The 16,998-nt window shown below is 34.6% G+C and overlaps 2 protein-coding genes, 1 long non-coding RNA gene and 1 pseudogene across 5 annotated transcripts; 2 read left to right on the top strand and 2 right to left on the bottom strand.

The window, feature by feature from the left end:
• Nucleotides 1–778: 778 nt before the first annotated feature.
• Nucleotides 779–5,816, top strand: LOC123897914 (beta-glucosidase BoGH3B-like). 3 transcript variants are annotated; one of them, XM_045948733.1, is made up of 12 exons: nucleotides 779–1,040; nucleotides 1,456–1,722; nucleotides 2,289–2,493; nucleotides 2,608–2,698; nucleotides 2,825–2,970; nucleotides 3,087–3,330; nucleotides 3,506–3,610; nucleotides 3,757–3,939; nucleotides 4,257–4,461; nucleotides 4,638–5,130; nucleotides 5,468–5,547; nucleotides 5,654–5,816. In XM_045948733.1, exons 2-12 carry the CDS (start codon nucleotides 1,491–1,493, stop codon nucleotides 5,656–5,658), a joined length of 1,989 nt encoding a protein of 662 aa, XP_045804689.1. In that variant the 5' UTR covers nucleotides 779–1,040; nucleotides 1,456–1,490; the 3' UTR covers nucleotides 5,659–5,816. The 3 variants fall into 3 exon arrangements, with proteins under 3 accessions (XP_045804689.1, XP_045804690.1, XP_045804688.1); XM_045948734.1 differs by having other exon boundaries at nucleotides 1,037–1,132; XM_045948732.1 differs by lacking the exon at nucleotides 779–1,040 and adding an exon at nucleotides 1,226–1,352.
• A 769-nt stretch (nucleotides 5,817–6,585) lies between these two features.
• Nucleotides 6,586–11,120, bottom strand: LOC123898552 (nuclear intron maturase 2, mitochondrial). The gene is made up of 2 exons (XM_045949538.1): nucleotides 8,815–11,120; nucleotides 6,586–7,144 (listed from the first exon to the last, which is right to left on the bottom strand). The coding sequence occupies exon 1, from the start codon at nucleotides 10,982–10,984 to the stop codon at nucleotides 8,822–8,824; it is 2,163 nt and encodes a 720-aa protein (XP_045805494.1). The 5' UTR covers nucleotides 10,985–11,120; the 3' UTR covers nucleotides 6,586–7,144; nucleotides 8,815–8,821.
• A 757-nt stretch (nucleotides 11,121–11,877) lies between these two features.
• On the top strand, nucleotides 11,878–13,352 carry LOC123896244 (annotated as a pseudogene).
• A 306-nt stretch (nucleotides 13,353–13,658) lies between these two features.
• On the bottom strand, nucleotides 13,659–14,523 carry LOC123898257. The gene is made up of 2 exons (XR_006805288.1): nucleotides 14,180–14,523; nucleotides 13,659–14,080 (listed from the first exon to the last, which is right to left on the bottom strand). It is a non-coding gene; the product is annotated as an uncharacterized LOC123898257 (long non-coding RNA).
• Between the last annotated feature and the right edge of the window lie 2,475 nt (nucleotides 14,524–16,998).

Raw genomic sequence — 16,998 nt, forward strand, 5'->3', positions numbered from 1 at the left:
ATTCAGAAATAGTTAAAATTTGAACCAATCCACATATTTTATCTTTCGTAACAATCCATATCTAAAATTTAAACTTGTTTCAAACTTATCTAAGAGAATTTTACTTCAACAAACTCATATTGAACTACTATTTAAACATAGTTAGAGTCAAATTTCTTAACCGATCCAAATCAGTGATATTCAAGAGCAACATCAAAATCAAAATATTCATAAGCCTAAGGAATTTGGTCACACAAACCAGGTATGACTTTGAATATGAATTCATGATTGTTTTGTTATATGTGACATAAAGTTTTATTTTTGGTATAAGAAATACAAAAACCTTGAGTTTGTAGTATATAATTATAGTCAAATTTGGTAAAAAAAAAATTATAGTCAAATCTTTCTTTAGTCAAACTCTATAGAACCGAACTTTTAAGTATGAAGAAGTAAAAGTTAGATTTATTAATTTACAATGAAAATCAAACTTAAAACCTCTAATATATTACTCAAACTCACCACCAATTGACCAAATTTAATCTTATGAACAAGTGATTAAAGTTACACATGGAAAATTTGGATTTCGAACTTGACACTTCGATAATAATATATTCTAGTAACTAACAACTGAAATACTGTTATTGGATTTTTTTTTTGTTGGTCAACTTAAAAGTGAATAAAAAAAAGTATTGAAATTTGAATCCGACTTTTGCATGTAAATAGGATATCTACCAACTGAGTTAAACTCGGTACTTTCCCTTTTTTAGCTATAAATAACTCTCATATACTTCACTTTGCCGACCTTAAAAATTTATAGATAGCATAGTACAATGAAATATGATTGAAAATCTAATACAAGATCTACATGTTTTCTTAGTAAAAAAATAACAGTTTTTTCCCTCTATTTTCGTACGTTGTTGTTTTGTCCTGATCCATCCCGTTTAATTAGCAACCTCGTCATCAAAAACAGAAAAATATCGAAACCAGTGCATAGTGTCTCCCACTACTCTATCTGCACTCTCATAAAGTCACCATTTTTTCAAATAAAGTCACCATTTTTGGTTAGTCTTCATCTCTCTGACTCATCACACACACCTACTTTCCTTATTTACTGTCTCACATCACAATTTGTTCTTTCCTGCAAAATCAAAACGTGTGCTTCATTTTTTGTTTTGTTATTACTGTTTTGTTATATTATATGCTTTATTAAATACATATTAGTATACCCTTTTGGATATTTTAATGAAAAAAGTTTGCTTTTTTGAGTTTTGAGATTAAGTTTTCTTCAACCCTTTTCATTGGATATACTTTTCTTTTGCTTCTCTTGCTTCTTTTTTTGATACTTTTTTGATTTGCCTTAGATACCAAGTGGGGTATAACTCCAAAATTAAATCTTTATTGTTTAATCTCTATTGGGTATGTTTGTTATGTTATAATGCTATATTATGTTCTTATCTATGATGTTTTATTTTGAAGGTGATTGTGAAGAAGCAAGAGCTGGGAAATTCAAAATGTCTAAGGTTTTGATTCATTTGTTTGGTGTTTTATGGCTATGTTCTTGGTTGATGTTAACTGGTGAAGCTCAAGTTGTTGATGAGTTGAAATACAAAGATCCAAAGCAACCGATTTCGGTTCGGGTTAAGGACTTGTTGAGTAGAATGACTTTGGAAGAGAAGATTGGTCAAATGACTCAAATTGATAGGAGTGTTGCCAATGCTAATGTTATGAAATCTAGTTTCATTGGTAAGAGAACTAAGAACTCTATTTTACTTTCATAGTTAATGTCTTTTGAATTGAAAATCTATATGCATAAAAAACATGATTTGTCACCAAGCTTATAGTTTTATGTGATGTTTTTCTCTTGACACATCTGCATTTGGTTTTTGCAAGTCGTTTTTGTTTAGTGATACGCTATTTAGTACTGAGTGTTGTCAGATAGTGGCTATAGCGGCCTTAGGCCTGTAGCTTAGCAGAATTTGAACTACCTGTTATTTTCTGTGATCGGCGATTGACAACATAACACTGGATAAATGTTTTCCATTATTTGTTTTGTTGGCTATGAATTTCGTGTCTTCCTATAAAAAATGGCAACCTTGTGCTAAAAAGCTCTCCAGCTTTGGATCGTCGATCTATTTTGGGCAGTGTTAGCTTGCATTTGCAACACACTTATTCAACAACTCAAACTTTTTAAACTATATATCCATTGCGGTCATTTTGGATGCCAACTTGGGATAATAAGTTAATGTCACCAGCATTTAATTTGTACTTACTGCATTTGCATATTAACCGGTTGCTTTAAATGCGTGCAGGCAGTGTATTGAGTGGTGGCGGTAGTGAACCCCTTCCAAAGGCTAGTGCCGAAGATTGGGTGAATATGATTAATGAATTTCAGAAAGGAGCTCTATCAAGTAGATTAGGGATTCCTATGATATATGGTATTGATGCTGTTCATGGACATAATAATGTCTATAATGCCACCATATTTCCCCATAATGTTGGACTTGGATGTACCAGGCAAGTTTTTTTGATTATCAAACATTTGATGCCAAAGTTTTCATGTAACTTGATATTTGTTTGTGTATATTTTTTGGTGCATCCTTCTTTGTTATAATAATCTTCGATGAACAGGGATCCGGACTTGGTAAAAAGGATTGGTGCGGCAACTGCTCTTGAAGTCAGAGCTACAGGGATTCCTTATACTTTTGCTCCATGCATTGCGGTAAGTAAAATAAAGATACGAATGATAAACGTGTAAAAAATGCTTTTTGTTGGACAAATTTGAGGTTGTCAAATATGTAATATTTTTCTTTAAATTTTACTGATATCTCGTAAACCGTTATTATAGGTATGTAGAGATCCGAGATGGGGTCGGTGTTATGAAAGCTATAGTGAGGATACTAAAGTTGTGCGAGAGATGACAGAGATCATAGATGGCCTACAAGGAGAACTCCCGCCCCATGCCAGAAAGGGATATCCATATGTTGGCGGCAAGTATGACAATTAATATTACAAACATTAACCGCAATTGTTATGTTACAGTCTTACTGAGCGGTTCTTTCTGTTTCTCTATCCTTCACTAGGCTAATAAAGTTATTCATTTTTTGTAGGACAAAGGTAGCGGCTTGTGCTAAGCACTTTGTTGGAGATGGTGGTACAACCAAGGGAGTAAACGAGAATAATGCGGTGATTGACTGGCATGGATTGGAGAGCATTCACATGCCTGCGTATATTGATTCCATCATTAAGGGTGTCTCTACGGTTATGATTTCATACTCCAGTTGGAACGGTGTAAAGATGCATGCAAATCGTGATCTAGTCACCGGCTTTCTCAAGAATAACCTTAAGTTTAAGGTGATTAGATTAGCCTCGCTGTATTCATCTTTTTTCTTATGCATAACTACGTAATAAATGGCGGAGGTGTAGTTCTATGCTAGGGAAGAAAATATTATTCAGCATCAATCGATTACTAGAACTATTTGAGTTTAGTATTATGTCTAACTACAATTATTATTTGCTTATTTGTCAGGGATTTGTCATCTCAGATTGGCAAGGTATTGACAAAATCACAACACCTCCTGGTTCAAACTACACATACTCCGTACAAGCTTCCATTGAAGCCGGTGTTGATATGGTTAGTCCATTTTTTATGCTGAATTTTACTGCAGGCTTGGAGCATAAAAAAAAATCCGTGCAAGTGTAGCTTATGAAACAATGTAATGTTTTCTGAAGAATAGATTATAGAACTCATTCTTTCTTTTTGTCAACTAATCATTATAGGTTATGGTCCCAATGAAGTTCGACGATTTCATTCAAGACCTTACGCTCTTGGTCAAGAGTAATGTCATTCCAATGGATCGTATTGATGATGCCGTTGGGAGAATTTTGCTTGTAAAGTTCACCATGGGTCTTTTTGAGAATCCTCTAGCCGATTTCAGCTTAGTCAATGAGCTTGGAAGCCAGGTATTCATTCAAACCATATCAACCTTAAAATGGATATTCAGTAACAAACTTGATTCATGTTTTTAGTTCAATCAGAACATTAAAAAACAATGATCTCTTTCCACCGATGAAAATAGTAAATTTGTATTCAATGAATATATGTCTCGAAACCTACTTTTATTAAGAAACTAAACATTATAAGTTGACATTTTTTGTTAATATTACCTTTATTGACTTTATCAATATTTTCTGTTTTATGTAATTACAACTTTCTGTTATATCGTATGACAATAATGACAACAAGAGTTTTGAGATATTTGAATATGTTGTTTAATTAGGCACACAGAAACTTAGCGAGGGAAGCTGTGAGAAAATCTCTTGTGCTGCTCAAGAATGGGAAAAATCAAAATTCTCCACTTCTTCCTCTTCCAAAGAAAGTCCCAAAACTCTTAGTTGCCGGCACTCATGCTGATAATTTAGGTTACCAATGTGGCGGATGGACAATCAAATGGCAAGGGTTCATCGGTAACACTGACACGAGCGGTAAGTGACTCTCAAACACTTGTAGCAAGTTAAGGTCTTTCCTATGGAAGCATATGAGATTCTAGGCGTTACATAAATATTTTTCAATTTTACTCTCGAGTCCAATATAATCTAAAAAAATGCGGACAAATAGTAAGCTATGATTGAAATTAAGATGTTTTTCTTTCTGTGGACAGGAACTACTATTCTCAGTGCTATAAATTCAACAGTTGATCCAAGCACACAAGTTGTTTTCCGTGAGAACCCTGACGCTGATTTTCTTAAATCCAACAAATTTGATTTTGCCATTGTTGTTGTTGGCGAGCCTCCTTATGCCGAGACTGCCGGGGACAGCACAGAACTTACAATGTTGGATCCAGGTCCCAATATCATCACCAACGTCTGCGGAGCTGTCAAGTGTGTAGTCGTCACCATTACTGGCAGACCTATTGTGATTGAACCATATCTTTCTTCTATAGATGCATTGGTTGCAGCATGGTTACCAGGCACTGAGGGACAAGGTGTGACCGATGTTCTTTTTGGTGACTATGGTTTCAGTGGTAAGCTTGCAAGGACATGGTTCAAATCCGTCGATCAACTCCCAATGAATGTTGGCGATCCTCACTATGATCCACTTTTTCCTTTCGGTTTCGGACTAACTTCAGAATCTGTCAGAGACCTAGTAACAAGGTAATTATCAATGACATTTCTTATAGACAATAGAATTAGAGTTTAACAAAGATGCACTGTAACTGTAAATTAGTTTTACACCGACATCTGATGAAAACTCGTCATATTGCCACATAAGCTCACTTTATAACCCGTTTAAAAAATGGCTGCAAAAATACTTGTTTTTCATTGGACGTCAGTGTACAGGACATTGCATGTTCCATATTTCATTGAAATTTGTATCAACTCTTCATTTACAATTCAACTTTCCTATTCAACCAATGTCCTTGGTCATTAACAACTTTTCATTTGACTTCTGTTTTATACTGATAAAGCTATCAAATTATCAATTGTGCAGGTCAACCTCAGCTTCTGAATTTGTGAGGGCTTGTATATTTACCATTATGGTGACACTACTCACCAGCTTATATTTAATTGGTATGTTTTTCTTCAACATAATACTCTTATGTTTAATTATGTCTCCATAATCCATATAGATAGGATATAATACAAATGATTGATTGTTTGTTCAATTTGTTGATAGGTTAAGCAACACATTCATGGGAGAGCTTATTGGATCTGGCAGCTAGAGAACTAACTTGGGATACATCCTAGATTAGTCCTATTTTAGTCAAATTCATTATATTATTATTATGACATTATTATTCATGAAATAGAACATTTTTTTTCGGTATATACAAAGATAATTTCTTTACTCCCGAGTATTTATTTGTTTTTCTTGAGTTTAGGCTTCAGGGATTGATTGTCTTTCTGCGAAGTTTAATTTGCATGACTTAAGATAACATATCACCCACCCCCAAAAATTAGTAATTAACTAATTATTATACGCGAAAGGATTTATGTTGGAATTTGACTTGTTAAGAAATGAACTTCCTGCATCTCGGACACAGTGAATATTGAACAGTTGATACCGATTTACAGAACTCGTGATGTGCGCCGTTTAATTTGTATCCAATTACTTGCATTGGCTAACTGCAATTATAACTGGAATTTACAAGTTAAAAATAATAGAAATCTTAGCAATGTGTTTTATAACACTTAAGTAAGAAATTCGTGGGAGTTCCATGAAACAGAGTGAGATTTACTTTTTTCAGCATTTCCTTTTCCAAAACATGCTATTCTTACTAAGAACAAGTTGTCCAGTAAAAAAACAAGATTAAGAACAAGTTGATGATTAAAAATCTCAATACATTATTGGGTAAAGACTTGTTTTAGTACCTAGAAAAAAAATAAGGTGCCTAATTTAGTTTCTGAATAAGATTACAAATTGTTCTTCAGAATTACCGTTTAGGGGTACATTAGTCCCTAAGAAAGAAGTTAAACACCCAAAATAGAGGCTAATGTTTTGAGACTAAAATGAGACTTTAATCTACACTCCACTTGTTAGATATAATAAACCCAATGAAAGAAAGACGTGCAATGCACCCTAGATACATCAATAACAAGAATTATATGCAGAAATGAACAATATATAAAAACTGTGCATAATATCATTGAGTTATTTCCTTCATTTCCTTTGGGTGGAATCAGTAACAAGATCTAATGTAAGCTTCTAACCCGTAGTACAGAAACAAAGTATACAAAAGTATATTTAACTGTTAAGAGTAGTCAAAAACTAAGGGTTGAGGAGTAGTCAATTCATTAAAAAATGGGACTAGTACATATGAACAAATAACAACCAATAGTGTTACAGTAAATTTGAGAAGATCCTGCTTGAGTTGTTCAAATTCCCTTCTTGCTTATCGAATGCATCCACAAGGAGCAAACTTTATTAGACTTTTCATACAGAACTGAATACTCCTTTCTGTCGACTGACCAATATAGGGACTCCTAAACATCATGTGGAATTATTTTCCAACATTTGCATCTGATATTAGCCATAGTTCACAAGGATTGTCCTTACATTTTTTCCCGATTCAGATGAGATGCTTGCACGAAAGTACTCCAGTTTTTGGAGGATATTGTGTCCTTTCTCTGGCACACCCGTGGTGGGAAGGTGAAAGATCATACAAACCTGAAAAGAGAAATAAAGGGTTTATACTACATTAGACACATTAAAAATTGCATCGATTACTTCCAAAACTTAGAATTCTAGATAATGACAGACAACTGGAGTTACAGGATTATAAACAATTGAGTGAAATTATAACATGACAATGCTAGTAAGATGACAACACAAATGATTTAAGCCATAAAATTAGATGCAAAATCAGTAACAGATAGGTTACACACTGTTAACAGAAAGTGGAAAACCAATGTTAAAAGTTGTGAAGGGCAGAAGGGTATCAGCTCAGTAGGTAAGAGACAATGCAGCATAAGAGGACGGAAGGTAAACAAACCCTTGCACTTTAAGAAATAAATGTGCGAATCCTGAATTTTAAGAATCTCAACAAGCATCGGGAGAACAAGAAGGAAACCAAAAGTATTGATAAAATGTGAACCACCAAAAGCCAAATGAAAATATAAAAAAATGATGAGCAAAATACGTAAACGGTTATATAAAACAATGTAGTGAAACTGTCACAAATCCATTCTTAGTGTTTAAGAAAGATATATCTGGTTGTGTTTAAGAAAGATGCATAATAACTGGATTTTGTGATTCATGAATCCATGATTTGGAATTGAGCACAACAGCATATACTAGAATCCATGCGCCCAACCCCTCCTAATATGATTGAGATACTCAACAAAAGAGCAAATCCCTTTAATGATTACAGTATCATGCCACAACTAAAGAATGCTGTGACATCATCTGAAAAATTATGAAACAATCATCACCAATAGTGTCATACTGACAGTAGGCAGTAGCTAAATAGTTTGTCATTCAAGTGAATCACCATGAACACTACAGCACCCAAATGAGCTTAAAACTGTGGCAGAAGTCCTGAATCCTGATGTATGAACTGTATAGCAGCACGGTAATCGTGCGCTCCAACTTATGCAAAACACTGGTTTTTACCCAAGAATGCAAGAGCGCTGAATTTTTTTAAAACGTCTGAAAAACTTATCACTGTTCATGAAAATCTTCTCAGGTAAAAACAAAATAGAAGTTGAGGTCAAGACCAGCTATCCTAAAGACTTGGCTATTAAGTGAAACTACAAAATAATACAATCTCTATATCTCTAATACACCTCCTCGCATAAAAGTCAAGCAGGTTTGTGATTAGTACCAAGCACTTTCAGAACCCTCAGTTAAAATCTATCTATAAAAGGAGATGAACCAAGCCACTTAAATACTCTACCGAGCATCCCATACCACTCGATGTGGAACTTGGGCACTCTATAATACCCAAGTCTCTATCAGTTTGCAGCGTGAATAATGCACAAACTTACCTAGTACTGAAATTTAATTTTCTTTTAGATGAATAAGGGGTAGCAAGGAACTAACTCATTACCTGTTGTTGGCCATAAAGGTTCTAATTTCAATATTAAGTCAAAGGCTAAGTCTCCTGAAATCTTAAGCTATCTAGTAAAAACACGTGGATGGCTTCTATATTTGTAGCAGTCGTCATTTTTGTCTTGTAACACATTTTTATTACTACATCTCAGGTTAGAAGGTAGAGAAATCATAGATGAAGAAAGGGAAGGTAAGAGAACAAAAGCATCTTGAACTATCCTATTCAAAACAAACACATGCAAAACAAATTATTAAAAAGTATTTCTATGCAAGTGCACATTACGAACCCTTTTGTTACATTTGTGCTTCATTCATCCTTGCATCATTTTCTCCCTCTTTGCTTGCATCATCCTGGTTTGAGCTAGCTAGCAAATGCTGATTCCCTACAACACTTCCGTCGCTCTTTGCTAAAGAAAGATGTTCCATAGGAAGAGAATTCCTTTTGTAATTCCAAACAAGCATTGAAATGTAATCTTGAGGTGTAACAAGACCTTGTTCTCTAATGCAACTCTGTTGCTCCTCCAAAGTCTTTGGATCTTCTAGTTTTATGTATTCTAGCAATGACTTTTCATGGTCAGGCCTCCAATTACCAGGGAACGGGGTGTAATCCGTCTCGGGTACGAGAGACATCCTTGTATACTGGAGCCCGTCGATTGATTCGGCAAGACCCATCCTAAGCAGATTATGGTACTCAGGAGACTGCCCTTTCTTCTCCTTCAGTGGACGGCTCAGATTTCGAGAACCAATCTTATACACTTTTGCACGCGAGCGAAGCTTGTATTTAGCAGCGTAAAGCTTTGCAAGCGAACCTCTTATAATATAAGAACAGAAGTTCACAATCTTCTTCCTATTGTCTGCAAACCTATACCACTCAACCATGGTTGCCAAAAACTTGTTCATTTGAGCATTGGTATGAGCTTGGGTGGCATGAAACATCCTAAAACAAGGTTGGGGATCGGGATCTCTATCACCCTTTAGAAAGCTCAACTTTCTAAATTGCCTAATGCATTGCTTTAAGCTCGCCGTAACCGACAAAAGTGTTCCTACACCCTTTTCACTAATGATCTTACCACCGGTCGCAGTGTACCTAAGAGTTGGATAAACAACTCTTCTACAAAGCACATGATCAAGAAACATTATACCTTTCGTTATATGTTCTATAGGAAGGCATTCATTATCAAGCTTGACCATTAACTTCTGGTCACAAAACTCAATTAACTGTTTCCTCAAAGTAGCCGTGTCTGCCCTAGGACCCCGAACACCAATCAAGATATGACCACCATATCTTATAAAATCCATCTTCCTAGTTTTATCAGGTCCACTAGTAGGCACAAACTCCGGCCAAGAAGTGTTTCCTTGCTCGGCTTCCCCTTCAGGACAATTCCATATAACATCACTCTTAGAAGGAACATAAATCTCCTTCATTTTCCCTTCCAACCAACGATCCAACTCATCCAAAACAATATTCGCCAGAAGTGGACTCAAAATTCCACAATGCCCCCAATTCGGAACCTTCTCAGCTTCCTCGGGCGCAAAACCGAAAAAAGTATCCAACCAATAAGGATCCGGCTTCGGTTCATCCTCATTCAAAACCCTCTTCTTCTGATACTTCCTTTTCGTCTTCTTCTTCTCTCTATCATCAACATTACTTACCACAACCGGCGTAACCAACGCGGATTTCAATAAATCAACAACCATCTTATCCCTAACATCTCTCATAACAGCATTAATAACTAACCCTACTTTAACCCCATCTAACAAAGTACTCAAATCACCTTTCAAATACCACAAATAACCAGCAAAATTCCTTCTAATAACTCTCAAAACCGTATGCGGCGTCCTCCCAGGACGAAACGCATACGATTTCTCTGAAAACCTAGGTTCATAAATAGGTTCAAGAATCATCAACAAAACCTCCTGAACAATTTTATCCTGAAAAGGTGTAGGTTGAGTAGTTGTCAAAATCATTTTAATTTTCCTTTTCGATAACGATTCATAATCAGTTTTATCAATCGGTGATTTGATATGAAATTTGAGACGCGAACCCCATTTAAAATTACCATCAATAACCGCATTTCGAAGAGCGAGAAGATCTTCGAGTTGCGGTCGTTGAATTGAACTACGAGGAGTGTATGAACCGGTTTCATCGGTGGTAACTTTTTGGTAAGCGAGGAGCCAGAGTTCGAAGCGGCGGAGATAGGAGGAGAGGTTGGTGATGATTTTGTCAGGGTGGCGGAAATTGTCGATCCACATTTGGGAACAGAGGGAGAATCCGTCTTCTTTGAGGAGGGTGGAGGGGTCGTTTGGATCGGGTGGTGGACGGCGGAAGTTGGTGGTGGTGGAGGAGAGGTGGCGGAGGAGGTGAGGGTGTAGGGGAGTTAAGGTGGGGATTGTGTGTAGGGGATTGGTGTGAGTGAGGAGTTGGAGAGTGAAGAGAGTGAAACGACGTCGATTCATTGTTTGTGAATTGTGAGTATTGTGTGGTGAAGAAGAAGGTTTGACATAAACCCAACAAAAACCCTCAAAGCTTTGCTGAAAATCAATCCATGGCGTTTATTTCATAGGAGCGATGGTAGTAAAATTGTCAAATTTTAAATTAATTTGGTAAACCGATATAAATAGGGAGATTAAAATTGTACACATAAAATAAATAATAAAAAAGTGTTTGTGTTCATGGGACAAATAGTAAGTTTTTAGGAAATTTTTATGAAAATATGTGAACTAGATATATATTGGAAATTTAAATGAAATGGTTAAAGAGTGTCTCAGAAATTATCAGCATTTTTATAATAGAGAGATTAAGAGTTCGATTGATATGTAAAATTTGGATTTAGATTCAGTGAATTCATCAAAACCAGTCACTGCAGTCAAATAGAATATGAGTCCTTCTAGATATCCAATGGACTATATTCCGCCACATCATCCAATTTTTTATAAAGGCAAATTGCTTTATGTCCCTTGACTGCCCTGCAATACTTTTGGCGGCAAATTACATGGGGATTAAGTGCCCATTCTTCTCTATTGGTAAAGTTAAACCTCAACAATCTTCTCCATTGATGAAACGTTTCAAAATTAACTCAAAACAAAGTAAGTTTCTTACATAAATTGATCTTTTTTTGTTGCAATTTTACATATTAGTGTTTATATTTGGCATATATTTGCTTCATATTCCTTTTCATTTAGTTGTAAAATGTGAATTCCCTGATTATGTTTATCTCTTTCATGAGAACATTTAGTTCTAAAATTTTGCTTTATATTCTCTATATGTAGTTCTTATTTTTATTGTTGATAAAAGACCCAATTTCTTTGATATATCTTGGTTCTGTATAATTTTATTTTAACAGGTTAGGTCAAACAATGACAATAGTTACAACACCTAGTGTTGGTATGAAATTTGATAGTGTAAATGAAGCATGGGAATTTTGGGCTGCGTATGGGAAAGAAAAAGGCTTTGGATTTAGAAAACAATGCACCAACAAAAGGAAGGACAGCTATATTAGATCGTTCCGATTCGTTTGTTGTAAAGAGGGTCATCGAACAAAGAATCTGACATCGCTCTTGGTGAAGAATCCTAAAGCTGAGACAAGAACCGACTGCCCAGCGAGAATTGCACTTAGTAGAAAGGATGAAAAGTTTGTAATCCACGAGTTCGTAGAAGCTCATAACCACCTTTTGCAGCTTCCAGAAACAACACACATGTTAGCCTCACATCTTAAAATATCTGAAGTTCAAGCATATGAGATTGAAATGGCGGAAGACTCTGGGTTGATGCAAAAGGTCTCATTTCAGCTCATGAGTGCACATGTTGGAGGTAGAGATAATCTTGGATATACTCGGCTAGATGCGAAGAACTATCTAAAAAAAGAAGAAAGCGTAGAGATAATTTTGGACAGATGCAAGAATGATTTTGGACTATGGATATTTTGGTGATGTAGTTTCTTTGGATACAACATATTGTACCAATGGTGCTAATAGACCATTGGCATTATTTTCGGGTTTCAACCATCACAGAGGTACAGTCATTTTTGGGTCTGCACAATTATATGATGAAACTGCTGAATCATTTGAATGGCTATTTGAAACCTTCCTTCATGCACATGGGAACAAAAATCCTCAAACACTGTTCACTGACCAAGACAGAGCAATGGCTAAAGCGCTAGCTGAGGTGATGCCGGAGACTCGACATGGATTATGCACATGGCATTTGATGCAAAATGGAATCAAAAATCTTGCACCAAAATTATTGAAAAGAGGAACTCATTTCATGTCTGACTTTGCAAAATGCATGTATGAATATGACCAAGAAGTGAAGTTTGAGGTAGCTTGGAGTAAGTTAGTTGCTGATTTTGATGTCTTTGAAGAAAATTGGGTGAAGTCAATGTATGCTCTAAAGGAAAAATGGGCAGCATGTTACATGAAGGAAGTAATCACTTTAGGAATGCGAAGCACTCAACTTAGTGAGAGTTTGAATTCCAATTTTAAGGCTTACATGAAGCCGAACATCAATATCGTCCAATTCTTCAATCACTTTGAAAGTGTTGTTGAGGAGAAGCGTTATAATGAGTTAGTTAGTGAATATGAGTCTCGACACAAACTACCAAAGCTAAGGTATAAGTATTCATCAATTCTGATGCAACTTGCACAGATATACACTCCTACAGTTTTTGAGGTGTTTCATGATGAATTTTCATTGTTTTTTTCTACTTGCATACAAGAAAGAAATGTATCTCAATTTCCTTTTGAATATGTTATCACCTTAGTCAATGATGAAGGAGAGTGGAGAGTGTTATTTGATCCTATACAAATCCATATCATGCAATTGTAGAAAGTTTGAGACTTTTGGAATACTTTGTTGTCATGCTTTGAAGGTGTTTCAGGCAAATGATGTTAAATTTATCCCTGAGAAATACATTCTAAAGAGGTGGACAAAGGATGCACAAAGTGGTATAATACATGACATACATGCTAATGAAGTTATGGAAAATCCCGAATTATCTATTGCACAACGATATAGACAATATCAGAATATTTTCTTTACTGGTTTTTCTGTGCAATATCATATTTTATGTACAATATCAGAAACATATTTGTTGATTTTTCTAGTTTACTGGTTTAGAGACAAAGTAATTTAAGAACAAAACAACCTCATTTATTCAATATGAAATTTTTACAATAGAGTAGCCATAAACCAAACCAAGCCCCTTTTACAACCATTGGCCCCTTTTATAATATGATAACTGTACAATGTTCCTAACTTCACCACTTATCATTAATCTATATCCCTTCCAAAGCAACAAAACACTACATCAATACACCGGTTGATAACAATTTCAAGCTTCATCCAAAACCACAAAGTAGTGCATCCAAAGCCAAGAAATTGAGTCATGCATATTCATTGTTAAGCACATTCTGCAATTTTATCAGTATAATACGAAAGAAACAAAATCAATATCTTCACTATCTTCCTTCTTATTTGTCAACAAATTCAAAACAAAAAGGAGAAAAAAATAAAATCAATTTTCTCCATTGTGCTTCAATAATTTCACTTTCTTCCTATCAATAAATACAAAAGAAACAAAATCAATAGAGAAAGGTAGAAACAAACAAATCTAGAATAAGGAAGGAAAGAAATTTCATGTTTTTATCATTCACCCGTCGTCTCTCGCAGCTAGTCATCTCCAACCATAGGCGTCGCTGCGTCATCTCCGACCACAACGCCGCTGCTTCGCCCACCGCTGCGCCGCTGCTTGCGCCGCCCAAGTTGGTGGTGTTGTGTGAATCGTTCGCAAGAAGAGGATATCTATTTCACGGGTTCAAATTTAGGATTTAGTCAAAAGGCAAAGAATTGTTTTCTAGCTTTTATTATCAAAATAGATTTTGACCGCAAGATTGATCTAACGGGTCAGTATTTGGAGAATGAGACAATGGGTGAAGGAGAGAATCCAGACCCATTGACTGCAGTGACTGCATCACTTGGTGAATTCACCGAATCCAAATCCGTAAAATTTAAGTACTCTAGTAATTGTTTGCTAAAAAAACAACTAACTTAAACAAAAAGTTATGTTTAAAAAAAAAACTTAACAAATAAGTTGTTTTTTATTTTTTTTATATTTTTATAATTAATAGATAATCGAGTCTTTTAATCATTTGATTTAGAGTTGACATATAGTCGGCGGTGCATACTAAAATTATTTAGCAAGAGAAATCAATCCCTAAATAAATATCAATTATTTTGTGCCACAGAGTTGCGTGTATCTTATTTTGACTTAAAATAAAAAATATTCATTCGTCCAAATTGATAGAAAACTTTGATGTAATTCAAATTCAAAGTCACTAAAAACAAAAAGGATAAATTTGCGAACAAATATATGACTAAACTCACAAATATGACTATATTTAAGTGTCCAGAATATCCAACATCAAGATATATAACATTGATGATGACTCCAAAGCCGACATTATTGGATCTGCACTAGACCGAAACTAATCTTTCAACCTGAAACAAATGAACATCGTACAAAGATGGAAAAATAAAATACACCTCATAAAGATGAAATAACAAAATAAACCGTACTTATTCAAAAATAAAATAAACCATACGAAGATGAAAAATCAAAACAAACAAATACATGAAAATCACACTTATTTATTAACGAGAAAGAAAACAATTTGAATGGGTGATTCAATGTCAAATTGACTTTAAATCACCTCTCTCCGGTGGGCTAAGAAGAAGAAGACAAAAAGTGGTGATGACTAAAATTAGAAGAGAAGAAGAAAAGAAGAATTTTTTTATTTTTATATTATAGTAGTCATTATAGTCTTTTTTTTTTTTGACAATATATAAGTCATTATATAATAAATTGATCATTAAGATTATTATATTATAAAAGGTAAGAACGAGAAGTACTTATAAGTTATACACAAGAAAGAAACAACAGGTTCATTTGAATCCATGCTCTTGAGATTTGAATTTTATCGGTTCGTCTTAGAGTCCACTTTATTCGTTACATCCAAAGATTAACAGCTTTACTTTGAATACATGACTTAGCTAGCTTAGATATCTTTTTGGCAAGAGTCACATTTGACTTTTTAAAGGATTAGGCTTGACTATACTTGCTTAACTTCATACATGCCACTAACATATAGTTACACGTCCCAAGTTCGTTGTGCATCATCAATTTAAAAGTAAAAAAGCACAAATTATAAATCAACACATGACAATTGATATGCATGAAAGGTTCAATTCAAATGTGGCTATTTGTAAAATTAATTAAAACATGTTCCTAGCTAGCTATAATATATAGTCAAAAGGATTCATGATTTTTACGGTTATTACCGTTAGCTCAGTTTTCTAGGATCAAAAGGCTGTACTATTAATATTATTACCGAGAAAATTAGCAAATTGTGTTACTTAGATTCTGAAATCAACATTATTTATTTGCTCTTAACTTAAAATTAATTTACTACTTTTTATAAAATATTGCTCTTTGGTTGTCTCTACGGACAATCGGCTATGTTATTCTCTATTAATTTACTATTTTTTAACCATGAGTCCATGATTGAAACTACCTAAAGAGTATCCAATATATCCACACATAAAATATTACTTTTGATACCATCCAAACCGAAAAAGAATTTAAAGATCATACAACAACTAAAAAATCCTTCAAATTGGGAATGTAAGGAATCAACAACAAAAAAATAAAGAGAAGGATAAAATTTACCTTCAAGTCTTCAACAATGGAAACAATCCTTCAATTGAGATTTATGATTTAACAATGGAGGATTAGACTAGTTCAAAAAAATAATGGAGGATTCGTTTGAGTTTAGTCAAAATGTTATGATAAACTATAACTTGAATTGACTCTAAATATGTTTGCCTTTAAATAAGCTTACAATAGAAAAATAAATTTAAAAAGGGTAAATAGGGTTTTACCCCCCTGCAAAATAGGCCATTTTTGCATTACCCCCAGCAAAAAAAATATTTAGGCTTACCCCCTGCAATATGAAGATTCCTTGTTTTTGCCCCCTGAGAGTACAACAAGGCAGCTGATGGAGATAGAATCTTGACATGGCACATATATGTGGATTTTTTATATTTTTTATTTAATTTTTATGCCACATCAGTTAACACTTAATAGTTACTATAACTTTTTTAAATAAAAAAAAAATAAAATAAAAGGAAAAACAACAACAACGTCATTGCTTATATAAAAAACAAAACAGCAACATCATCATCATCTTCAAACTATGATCTTCTCAAACCAAAAATTACAACAAGAACACAAAATCTTCACACTAAGCTCTCTCTCTCTCTCTCTCTCTCTCTCTCTCTCTCTCTCTCTCTCTCTCTCTCTCTCTCTCTCTCTCTCTCTCTCTCTCTCTCTCTCTCTCTCTCTCTCTCCCTCCCTCCATGACCGGTGAAACTCCGCCACCGCCCCTATCTTCACCATTCGTCGCCGAGTTGAACA

This window comes from Trifolium pratense, linkage group LG7 (genome assembly GCF_020283565.1).
Source record: "Trifolium pratense cultivar HEN17-A07 linkage group LG7, ARS_RC_1.1, whole genome shotgun sequence".
Classification (NCBI taxonomy): domain Eukaryota; kingdom Viridiplantae; phylum Streptophyta; class Magnoliopsida; order Fabales; family Fabaceae; genus Trifolium; species Trifolium pratense.